The following is a 12,874-nucleotide window of genomic DNA, read 5'->3' on the forward strand; positions in this document are numbered from 1 at the left end:
TGCCTTTCTGTTGCCAATAAAATTACTGAAATTGAATCCCATTAGAGCTAAAATTAGCTCTCCCACACCACAAATGTGGCATGAAAACCATGTTTCGTGGCCAGAGCATGGACCAAAAGGTCTTTAGGACAACAATCAGCAGAGCAGCGACTATATCTCCAGTAGGACAGAATTGATCCCTGCCCTCCAGCTGAACTATGAGGTCTGAGAAGAGGGAGAGGACAAAGTAATTGGATTCCACAAACCCTGCAGCAAACAGATAGCTGAGTCATGTATTGAATAGCATAGGGAAGGGTGGGTAGGGCTTTTCCAGGCCCATAAAACAGACTGAACCTAGAAATCAAAGACAGGAACCCTGGTTAGTGGGAATGAGACCTCCGTGTTCATTCTCCCCACTACCCATACAATCAAGAGGCAATTCTCACCATTAGATTCAGAGACCCTGGCTGGACATTAATATGGAGCTCTGACAGCTCCTTGCAGCCAAACAAAAAAGTAACATGTTGGCACTGCTGCCAGAAATGCCGCTCACACCTGTGGTGCAGGCTAAAGTGTTGCAAGAATGCAAGCGGAGTGACCAGCCGTTTCATGCAGTCCAGACATCTGCAATGGCCTCCTTGCTTAGTGAACATTCTGCTGGAGTAGGAGAACCTACCCCCAGTGCCAGATATTGCACGTGTCCTTCCAGGAAAAAAACAAACAAACTGGATTCTCCGCACCCAGCAGAAATGACAGATCTGGATTAGGGCTATGGCTCCAGTAAAAACAAAGAGGGGGGAACTTACAAGTCCTCTAAATATTCTCAGATCCACCTTCATTTTGAACGACTATCACACCCCTGCAAAAATCCCATCCTGCCCCCAATGGATCCTGGAACACTACTCCCTTCACCGCTCACTCCAAAAGCAAATACATTGGAGACAGGTTGGTCCCAGAGTACAGACTACAGGGAGACAAGCGCTTTTCATACTCACTGTCGCAGGCATAAGGTTTATCTCTATCTTCTAATATGGCTGCATCCAGCTTCTTCCGAGCACCACTGACACCTTTACCCTGGGAACCAGAAAACATATCAGTAAAGTGCCATTGCGAAAACATTTGCTTCTAGAATTTAGTCATTCTTATGCCACCAAACTAGCTGACAGTCCATAAGGGACTAGTCAAAGGGGCTCCTGCATGCCTGTAGATAAGCTAACAAAATAACCAATCAAATAGCGCCCCTTAGTGGTCTTTGCCTGAGATAATTTATAGATTTTAAGGCCAGAATGGACCATTAGATCATCTAATTTGACCTCTGTGTAACTCAGACTGGAGAATTCTGGCCAATTACACAAGTTACTGGGCTCAATCCATGGGTTTCACTAAAGCTTCTTCCAAAAAAGTATCCAGTCTGGATTTGCAGACACCAAGAGATGGAGAATTCCCCACTTCCCCTGAGAGTTTGTTCAACGGCTAACCACTCTCACTGTGAAAAATGTGTGCCTTATTTCTAATATGAATTTGTCTGGCTTTGACATCTAGCCATTGGTTCTTGTTCTGCCTTTCTCCACTAGGTTAAAGACCCCTTTAGTAAACTGGGATTTTCTCCCTGTAAAGGACATATACACCCTAATCAATTCACTTTTCAAATCTTCTTTTTGATAAGCTACACAGACCTTTTAGTGAATGTCTACACTCAGTATGCCTACCCTCCTAAGAGTATGTCCCAGAGCCAGAGCTCCAGCCCAAGCCTTAATGTCTACACTGGAATTTTACAGCCCCACCGCCTGAGCCCCACAAGTCTGAGTCAGCTGACTTGGGCCAGCCACAGGTGTTTAATTGTAGCATAGACATACCCTAAGTCTCTCCATGCATGTTCGCCAGCTATCAATCACCTCCCTCCTACTCACTACTCCCCTATTTATACATTCAAGTAGATCACATGCCAGGCAAGAACTGGCCTTGGAGACCAACACAAAGCGGGTCACAGATTAAAACAATCAGATTTTCTCAGGAAATTCAAAGAACCACATTAAAGTGAACTAAGACGTGGTTATTTACCCAGTTGATCCAGCCCAGCTACCAGAGTCTGACTATCCCCTGAGAGATTTTCCCATTTTCTGAACATGAGACAGAGACTGTGATAATATAATAATGACTATTCTCTAATCTCCTGCTTCAGGGCTTCAGCCCTGCATGGGTTAGGAAGGAATTTTTTTTCCCTCCGATACATAATTATTATCTATTTTGGTTTTCTTCCATCTTTCTCTGAGATCAGCCACTGGAGGACACCCATTGGGGTGGACTGGCACTCTGAGATGGTTCAGAGGATCCTGTGTCTTTCACACCTCGCTGATGTGTCTTTTCCAAATGTTCAGGGTCTAACTGATCACCAGATTTGGGGTTGGGAAGGCATATTCCCCCAGGACAGACTGGAAGGGACTTCAGGAGGTTTTCATCTTCCTCTGCAGCATGAGGTATGGATCATCTACCAGGATCATCTGGACATGTCTCACCTAATTCATTCCCTACCATTAAGCATTGGTGACACCTCCCTCTCTCCTGGAACACACAACAGTTTAGTTTCCTGAGGACTAAAATGCTTTGGTTTAACTGAAGTCAATGTGGCCACTGCAGGAGTGATTGGCTGGCTGAAATTAAACAGCCTGTACTATATAGGAGGTCAGACTAGATGATCTAATGGTTGCTTCTGGCCATAAAGTCTATGGAACTGAAAAAGACGTGAACCAGCAGTAGTAATCACCCAGAACATCTAACCCACAGGTGAGTTCTCATTAAAATTCTTTCCAGGCAACATTGCAACAGCATTTGAGCAATTGCTTCAGCGCTCTCCTGACTGGTCTACTGTGAGACTGTAGTATGTATGTCCCGCCTTCATCAGTGCGACTCCAATGGACATTTCAGCTGCTGCATCATCTAGACCAGGGGTTCTCAAACTGGAGGTCGGGACCCCCCAGGGGGTCACAAGCTGTCAGCCTCCACCCCAAACCCTGCTTTGCCTCCAGCATTTATAATGGTGTTAAATATATTTAAAAAAGTGTTTTTAATTTATAAGGGGGTCGCACTCAGAGGCTTGCTATGTGAAAGGGGTCACCAGTACAAAAGTTTGAGAACCACTGATCTAGACCCTATCTGATGACATGATGGCAAAAATGCACATGATGCTGTCTAATCCAGGCTCTTGGCATTGCTAGCACCAGTCGTAGTGAGACAGTGGGAGGTTTAGGAAGGGCTGGGCAACCAGGCTAGGGTTTTCAAAGCAGGGAGCCAGGTACCCAAATCCCACTGAAATTCAGCTCAGTTCCCCTAGGCTTCTTTGGAAGTCCCAGCCCTATTTCTTAACACTGTGGCAACGTGTTCTGTAACTGTGTTGGGTGTGGATATACATAGTATTGAAAATGGTTTACAACATGATCACAAACATTAATGGTGACAGGCCTTTACAGCGAGTATTGGTATATCAGACTTCAGGAGAAATTCATAGGGCAGACTCAGCACAGTCACTAGGCTGGGCCCATCGAGACCCACAACACCATAACTCATCCAGCTGGCATTACCTTGGCTTTGCCCTTGCCTCGTCGCTTTGGTGTATCCTCTTCATAGTCTTCATCATCCAGATCATCCAGGAAGTCATCGGGTTCAAGGATCCGCTGTAGAGGGGAGAGGGTTTATTGTAGGGGGGAAAAAAAACTTGGCATGGTTTGGGAAAGAAAGAAATGGAGAATGGACAGTGACGTTAGAACCTGGCTGAGGGATGTCCACCAGAAGCTACAAACACACAGGGAGGAGTAAGTGGCATATATGAGGGGGTGGGAATTTTCAGGTACATTTTACTCCCAACCACACCAAAGAGAATGCTGGTCTTGTGGTTACAGAACCAGGCTGTGATTCAGAAGACCTGGCCCTCAGCTCCTGGATCCACTATGGACCTTGGATGAGTCTCTCAGTCCCCAATTCTGCATGAAACTTTTAAAGTTAGCCACACATTAAGTACCGAGTAGTGATTTATTTTTTTTAAAAGTGCAGGAATTTAATCCAGGGGCACATAAAACATCATAGCCAAGAAGCTTATTGCAGAACAGACTCAGTGATGAGAGAACTGCAGTGCCAAGGAACACTGCTCATCCCAAACTGGGAGCTACTGGAAAAGGTCCTACAAAAAGGCCCTGCTAGGGGAGTGAGAGAGAAAGATTAATTACTATGGAGCAGATTCTCTATTCTCACCATTAGAGGAAGAGACACAAAAGTGATTGCCTTCTCCTTTAATGCACGCTTGGATGGAGGAAGTAGGGATGATATAATGTGTAGCAGATTTTGCTATCCCCAAAGTACTTAATTGTAGCAAACAGAGTATAAGTAATGGTGGCTAATTATGGATTACTGTGACCACTGCCCATCATGGTCTCATTGTTTGCTTGTGCTCCCTAGTCTGTTTGTTGTGTCCACCTGTGTTCTCTGCTCTTACACTCAGACATTAAGTTCATTGGGGCAGGGGACATTTCTTTGCTCTATGTTTGTACAGGGCCCAGGCACAACGGGCTCCTAGGCACTACTTACATGACAAATTAAATGAGACTACTCACGGTTTTAAAGTTAGGCACTGGTTAGATTGGGGCTTTAATCTTTTGGTGCCTCAGTTCCCTATCAGTAAAATGGGGGTAATACTTTCTCACTTTCAACCCAACACTTTGCCTGTCTTGTCTATATAGAACTTTTCAAATAGAGATTGTCCCATTACCTAACACAATATGTGCACAACACCTGGGAGAATAGGGCCCTGATGAGGCCTCCAGATGCTGCTGTGATACAAGAAAAAAAAAAAATCAGTCCCATGCAAAGGATATATAACACAGACACCATAGTAAAGAGTGCTGTATAAAAGCCTAGAAAGAAAAACATTGTTTACACTGAAGTTCCCGTGATAATACATTTCTCTAGCACCTTTTGTCCCTATATGGAGCACGGAGGAGGATTGCTTCACACAACGCTAAGTTGCAGCTGTCTCTGCGATGGAACGCAGATTCTGATTGTGGAGAACTGGGAAACTTCTGATTTATTTTTATCAAAGAATGTATGACTCAATTTCCCCTCTCACGTTATATAATTGCCTACTACTTTTGAAGGGGTTAAACTTTTCTCTTGAAACAAGACAAGCAGTACAGTGACTCAGGGGAAGTCACTTAGCATAAATGAACTATCAGAAACTAACAACATTAAGGGATAATTACTGCAACTCTCTAAAGATCCCCATAGCATGGGGGGAAACTGCAGAGACTGTTTTTGACAGGTTCCTGAGAACCAGCAGACAGAGAACTGAGAAATGTACAGAATGGATGGACAGCATGCTTTTTTTTTTTTTTTTTGGGGGGGGGGGGGGGGGGGGGGGTTGGGGAGAAAGGGGTGTCACTCTGATTATAGTTTCATGTCAGCTCTTGGACCCAAGAGGAACAAACCCAGACAAAAGGTTTGAGGGACCTTGAAACCTACCAGGTCTCAGGTGGAAGATGAACACCACCTGGTAAAACAGCATGGGTGCAAGATATTTATGGTTTTCAAGATATGTTTTCTCTGTAGAGTTTTTTGGTTCTGAATAAATACCTTCCTTTATGAAGGATGGCTGGTCACTAAACTCTGTCATTGTCCCTGGGAATGAGCAGGACAGCAAGAGCTGAACTAAACTCCATCTTGCTATGGCGATCACAGTGAGTTTCAGGAGGAAATTGTAGCTTAAATCTCCAGAAAGAAGGGAGAGGAATGCAGTTTCCTGCTCCAATAAAGGTAATGGGTCAAGACCTGAATGGAGATGCCCTAAGCCAGACCACAAAGGAGTCAGAAGTGCAGTTGCCCTGGTTTACTGTGACATCGGTTTCACACCAGCCTACTAATTTTATCTGGAGTTACTCCTAATTTACACTAACCAACCCCAACAGTTTAGGACAAGAGTAAGAATGCATCTGCCTGAAAGTGCATTAGGAATCCAAGAGGGAGAATTGGAATTTGGCCAAAGACCTCAACTCTTATGGAAAGAGCCATGGGATATTTTGTGACCAGAAAATATTTTGGAATTTAAGGTCCTACACACAATGAACTGTATACAACTCAATTTATCTGCCCGAGAAGGACAAAGAACAGAGCCAACCCTCCTGGGATTTTAACATGTACTTCAAGCAAGTCTTCCTCTAAGGCTGTTTAACATAGTTGCTCTGCAGTGCAGCGTAGCAGATAGAGCACTGGAATCAGGAGATCTGTGGTCTTACTCCACTGACCTACTGTGTGACTTTGGCCAAGCCCCATCCCCTCTTGATGCCTCTGTTTAAGCTCTTCAGTGCAAGAACTGTCTCTTTCTGTATGTTTGTTCAGTGCATAGCAGTGGGGCCAAGCTTTTAGTTGGCCTACAGCAACCGAAATAATAACTAGCAGTAACCATTACAATTTGCCCTGGTAACTGAGACCCATGAAACTGGAACATTTATGGCAATGCATTGCATTGTTACGGAACCAAGTAAGTTACTGCCAACCTGATATTCAATGCACTAAACCATCCCCTCTCTCACTGGATCACAAAGGAATGACCAAGACAATTATGCAAAAGAAAATACCCAGGCAGAGGTGAAAGCAGTTTTTACACATGTAAATCTGCAAAATTTTCAGCTGGAAAATTCCCACCCCCAACCCTCCTTCCACAAAAATTAATCTGACAATGGGGTAAAGGATAAGAACAAAATGCATGCTGAAGACATTTTCTCCATTCAGCTCCAATCCTTACTAGGCTTGTAGGGCTCTGGTATGTGAGGCGTTCCTGGAGGTTTGCCAATGCATTTAATATAGATTCAGCAGTTCAATAGGAGATGATGAAGAGCAGAGCCCCCTGTGGCTTTGAGGGCCTCATTTACATTTCACAGCAAATTCCACCCTCCTTATGGGAAAAAAGTTCCTAGAATCCAAAGTTAATTTTCAATTGGGGTGGGGAAGGGGAGAAATCTTTAACAAAAGATAATATTTGATGTTTTACAGAGGGAGACTCTAGGATTCCCAGGATATATTAACTTTCCACGACAGCAGAATTAAACACAGCATTGCAGTGATTGCACAAGCTAAACAGAGGAGCCTTACACATGCTGCTACAGCTCACAAGCAGCCCTGGACTCTGGTCAGAGCCACCTAATGGATAGAGCACTGGACAAGGACTCAGGGTTCTATTCTCAGCTCTGCCCCGACCTGCTGGGTGATCTTGGGCAAGTCCCCTCAACTCTGTGCCCCAGTTTCCCTACTTGTAAAATGGGGATAATAGCACTTGCTTCCTCTGTAAAATACTACTGATGAAACATGCTACAGAAGAACTAGGTATTACTTTTGTTATTTTTAACATGTTATACAGTGAGTGGGAGCATGGGCTAGTACACAGGGCTTAGTAGCCTCATCTCCTGAAGAGGTGAGGGATGATGCAGAGATTAGGAAGAAAGGAACTTTGGTGTAATGTAATTCAAAGCATGGCATCAGCTCATACACCCCAGCATCACGCCACAGCTGTGGAATCAATCAACCCAGACTACAATGGAAGGTTTGAACCCAATACTTCCTTTTTGCGGAGGCAAACAAAAGGACCAACCCCAAGGTTCTTGTAGGCTGGCCATCTTGCGCTGTGAAGGAACGCACATCAGATCACATCAGCAAGGGCAATATCTGAATAGTAGAGCTCCAAAGCAGAGAAACACTATATTTGATACAACAGTGAGGGACACATCAGTGAGCACAAAGTGCTACAATGAGTAGTGAGGGCAACTCAGTAGAGGGCCCTCCTTCAAGTCAGTGCTGACCCCAGTGCCTCAGTAAGATACCAGGGCAGTGCTGTGTGAAAGGAACTGTGTGGGCAACTCAGCAGACAGCATTCCTCCACATTAGAGCTATTCACCCCAAGCCCTCCAGAATACTAGAAGGAGGCACAGAGCTACCATTTTTCAGGTGACAAGGAAAATAAAATTCCCATTGCTTATAAAAGTTCCATGGGACCTGTAATGCCCCATAACAATAAGGGCTATATCCTGGCTAAATCCCAACTAGGGTAATTCCATTCTGTCTCCCTTAATCCCCTTGCTGTTTCATTTGGATACAGTGCTCTTTGCTCCTGCTCTAAACTTTTGTAAACAGCCACTGCATTCCATAACAGAGATGGCTGCATGTGAGGGGTGGATGAAAGTACCCCATTTTGTGATCTACTGATGGCAGGTGCTTGCAATGAGGCACACAAATCCCACATTGCCAGGAAAAGGTTAATGAGCTGCTGCAGGCTCAGTCAGCCCCCTCTGCTATATCTGCAACAGGTGTCAGGCTCAGAGGGAGGGGTTAATGGAAAATGGGAAAAGCCCAGCTCTGTTGTGAGCTGGATAGGATGGAGAAAAGACCTCCAAGCTCTCACTCTGTAAGAGAAGTCTGGCGAGGAGCTGACTAGAGATGGCTGCCTGCCAGAACCTCCCTGAAGAAAGGTAGGCTTGACACAGGACTACAGTTTTGATTTGCTACCTGTCTTGCCTCTAGGTACTGAGTAAGACTAGTGCAAATAATGCCCTGCCTGAAGGGGGCGATTGTTAAATAAAACCCTTTTGCCTTCTGCACCCGACTGAGGGTGCAGCAGTGAGTTGTCATGAGCCCAGGAGTGAACATGGTGCTTTGCAAGAGCTAGATATTATTATTATAACATAGCCATCTCTTACCTATACTTATATGGGTATAGTGTTGGCTTGTTCTCGTAAAGGGCTTCCATAAACTTGGATCAAGGCAAAATATTATCCGCTGAAGAATTCACACAAGGTGCACCAGTTCCAAGCCAAAAATCTCACTTCAAAAGAAACGACCAAGTCTGGCTGCACAAGTATCTATAAATATAAAACCGAGTACACATGGCTCCCCATAAAATAAGGCTGCAAGGATGAAACAACTTAAGCACCAAGTGAACATCCTCATGCTACCACAAAGGTGGGATTAATTACTGTTGCACCACAGCCACATTAGTCAGGATTGCGGCAATCAGTTGCAGATTGAACTTGTGCCCATACGTGTGAAGTAAAGTAGTGACCACAGTCACAGGGCTTCTGCTTGAAACAACAAAAATCACCAACCTGGGCTCCAAGAGGAATAAAAGGGAAAACAGGGGTGGAATGGAAAGTGGTTTCCAATTACTTCATCCTGGGCAACGCATCACTAAAAGCCCTAATTACTTTTTAACATGCTCTTTATCAGTGATAAAAAATGGTAACATCATGAAGTAGACAGCAGCCCTGTCAGCAGTGTCTCCTCTAATTTTTTATATCCATGTGCAGAATGAATTGTTAGGTGCACCAATATGGAGGTGATGTGTGACACATCACCTTCATACTGGTGCACATAAAAAAATTCATGTGGTGGGGCCAGGGATGAGGGTTCGGGTTATGGAAGGGGGCTCAGAACTGGGGCAGAGGATTGGGGTGCAGCCCAGGATGAGAGGTTTTGGGTGCAGGCTGCCCAGGGGCTACGGTGGGGAGAGAGTACTCCCCCAGCCCTCTCCCCGCTGCGGCAGCTCCCAGCTGGGGCCGCCTCTCCCCGCCGCAGCCCTGAGCCCCTGCACAGGGCTTAATAGGCAGCTGCGCATCTTAGAGGGAATTTAAACCGTCAGCTGGAGTATTTGTATCCAACAAGGAAGAACAGAGCTGCTGTTTACCTAAGTATGAAGCTCTTTGGGGCAAACCGATACTATGATGATGAAGGCCCTGTAAATACATACACACACCCAAATCTGTAATGTAAAAAAATAATCACTTTCAGGGCTCCTTTTCCATCATAACACAGGGAAAAACAAAAAACCAAACCACATGAGCACAGTCCTTATTCTCCTTTTGCAGATCTCTTAAAATTACAGCTCCACTCTTGCTGCAGATTACACAAATGCCCTGATTGGAAACAATGGAAATTTTTGAAACAGGTGTTTTTTTTTAGAGGGTGCTTTGTTATTTCCTTGCTTGTTCCCATTTCCTGGAAACATTTATTTCTCTGCAGACATCCCAAAGCATAGCAAAAATCACTGCAGGGTTCCCTGTACTGAAACTTTGTTGTTTAGGAGGCAAAAGGCAGTGGGGCCAGGGGGGAAATCAGAGCATAGTACGGTCCACGATATTGATCATGATCGTGTGCTTAATTGATGTCAGCTCCTTCCTTACCCCACTTTTCTTTTCAGCTGCTAGTGGCTGAGAACCTGCAAGCTAAAACTTTGGGCCAATGCAAAATAACACAGCTAAATTACACCACCACCTCGTGCTTCTGTAGTGCTTATCAGCAGATCCCAAGGCTGCCCAGCAGGCCAGTTTCAGAGTCAGGAACAGAACCCAGTCCTCCCGAACCCCAGATCAGTGCTCTACTCACTAGTTCACAATGCTCTTATAATACTTCCCTCCTCCACTGGTAGTCAGGGAAACAGCAGCAATAAATTCATAGTAATACTAGTAGCTAGCTCTAATATAGCAGAGTCAGTGGCAGAGCAAGGAACAGACCCCAGGTCTCCCAAGTCCCCGTCCAGTGCGCTACACATGCATCCTCTCTATTAAGCCAAAATGGGGCCTGGACAAAATGAAACAGTTTTTCTTTTTCTACCACCAGAAAACAAATCCAATAGTTCACTGCACTCCTGGCTTCCTGCTCTGCCACTGCTACCTCCTGCTCCCCACACCCAATGGCAGGCTCCCACCAGGGGTTCAAAATTTTCAGTGCTCAGTGGTCCCTCTGTAGATCCAGGCCTTCATCCCCTGCCGAAAGACAGACAGACAGACATACACCCTAACCACAAAACAGCAGTCAGAGAGGGGCCTAACAAGACAAAAGAAAGAGAAAGAAAAAAAGTGTGCTGTGTTTGTCTTTAACAGTGAGACATTTGTGTTTTACCATGAAGCTCCCTCTTGCAACATAGGGGAGAATGCCCTCTCTCTGCCGTACCTTCCGCGCACGGCTGTTGGTGACAGGGAACTCGCTGAGGCTGTCATCATCATTGCGCGGGTCTGGCAGGCTGCGTTTCTCCAGGGGGTCAGTCCTTAAGAGAGCCTCCAGACTGCTGCCATCCTGGGAGATCAGCCCCTCTTTCTTTAAGGTCTGATCAGTATCTGTAGAAAGGGGAAAGAAAACTATAGCCAAAAGCTAAAAAAAACAGAAGTTAAGTAGGTTCTCCATGCTACTAGGTCACAATTATACCGCCAAATCAACTAATTGTGTGCAAGGGAGAAAACACATCCAAGGCATTAGCACAATGTGGAGATGTAGTTAGGACCTGTCTACACTGTGGGACAGAGTTATAATGTCAGGTATCAGGAATGTTGCAACTGAGTCCTGCAGTACACTTGATTCTGTAGCACAGATGGGACCTTGAACTGCACTGGCACTCTGAAAATATCATTACAGTTCTTCTAGTCCAGTATCATGATCTACCTGCCATGCCCAGAACCACTTACTCTAGTATCTCCACCATCCAACTGCACTGGATCAGAACAATGGGTCAGTCTAGCCTGCTACCCTTCCACTCCCTGTAATGCTGAATCAAACCAATCAACCCATCTAGCCTGGTACCCCACCCCCTATCCCACAATGCTAGATAAGACCAATAAGCCCATCTAGACTAGTATCATCTCTCCAATACTGGTCATCAACAGGTGTTCCTAAGGAAGATGTACAGGTTTCAGAGCAGCAGCCATGTAGTCTGTATCCGCAAAAAGAAAAGGAGTACTTGTGGCACCTTAGAGACTAACAAATTTATTTGAGCATAAGCTTTCGTGAGCTACAGCTCACTTCATCGGATGCTCAAATAAATTTGTTAGTCTCGAAGGTGCCACAAGTACTCCTTTTCTTTTTAACGAAGATGTACTCCTTCCAAAATACACAATTATGCAACAACATTTATTAGGGAGGGGTATTTTCCCCAAGACCAGATGCTTAGTAGTTGACTTACATCCAGAAGGACAGTGGATCTCTCCTATGTTTATCCTACCTTGGTGCTTCCCACACTGGTCTAGAGACCCATGGGGTAAAAAACTGGGGAAAGCTGCAGAACACTGATCTACTCCAATTCCCCACTGAAAAGATGTCCATGTGGGGTAAAGCAACAGGCAGCTTCTTCAAACATACATTCCCTCCCTGCTCCTGCAATGGTCCCAAATCAACAGCCCACAGGAGCAGCTCAGGTGAGTAGAGCTAGCAGTTGACTGCTCAAGTTCTCGCTATGTTGAGCTCAGCCACGAATGCCACAACCCATACAATGCCAACAGTGGATGATTTCTACCCCAGCTGGTGTAACTGTGGCATTTATGGAGCTCAGTAGTGCCAAGAGGTTATTTCTGACCATGCTCTATGCACAGTATGGACGTGACATGGGTGAGGCTGCATCGTCAACCCGAGAGAGGAATATATAAACTAAGAACTGGAAGGGACCTCCTGGGTCATCGAGACCACTCCCCTAATATCACAGGCAATAACCTGAGGTGAAATAGCTCATGAGAAGAGCCTAATAACTGCATTGCAAACAGAGATCAGAGGGAGGGGAAGGGTCACCTGGTTTGATGGAAGGGAAGGAAAGCCTTGGATCCTCCGGAGGGTGAGCACGGCGTTTTTTCCGCCAACGGCGAGCTGGGTAGGAGTAGAGCTGACCAGAGGCTAAACCTTTAAAACACAAAAGAAAGCCTGAAATCTGATATTCTCTGACAAATTGATGCCACAAAGCGATGAGTACAGGCACTGCCTTTGGAAATCAATGGGGACTGTGGCTAACCCCAGCACCCCTCAGGATAAGACCCTAAGTTGTTATTAGTATTACAGTAGCACCAAGAGGCCCCAACCAAGATCAAGGCCCCACTGTGTTTGGCAC

The 12,874-nt window shown here is 45.3% G+C and overlaps 1 protein-coding gene across 12 annotated transcripts in view; it reads right to left on the reverse strand.

Moving 5' to 3' along the window:
- Positions 1–12,874, reverse strand: part of DPF2 (double PHD fingers 2) — a 45,028-nt gene that overhangs the window by 16,847 nt on the left and 15,307 nt on the right. For 7 of the 12 annotated variants that reach the window (XR_005226110.2, XR_006292384.1, XM_007070336.4 and 4 more), the window contains 4 exons: positions 12,562–12,669; positions 10,909–11,123; positions 3,558–3,650; positions 975–1,053 (listed from right to left, as the gene is read on the reverse strand). Coding sequence is in view for 9 of the 12 variants with exons in the window: in XM_007070336.4 (XP_007070398.2) it covers positions 975–1,053; positions 3,558–3,650; positions 10,909–11,123; positions 12,562–12,669 (495 nt within the window). In the remaining 3 variants the exon portion in view is untranslated. The remainder of the gene's footprint in view (positions 1–974; positions 1,054–3,557; positions 3,651–10,908; positions 11,124–12,561; positions 12,670–12,874) is intronic. The other 5 variants (XR_006292385.1, XM_007070335.4, XM_027832495.3 and 2 more) reach the window with 1 other exon arrangement.

The sequence above is a fragment of the Chelonia mydas genome, chromosome 7 (assembly GCF_015237465.2).
Source record: "Chelonia mydas isolate rCheMyd1 chromosome 7, rCheMyd1.pri.v2, whole genome shotgun sequence".
Lineage (NCBI taxonomy): Eukaryota > Metazoa > Chordata > Testudines > Cheloniidae > Chelonia > Chelonia mydas.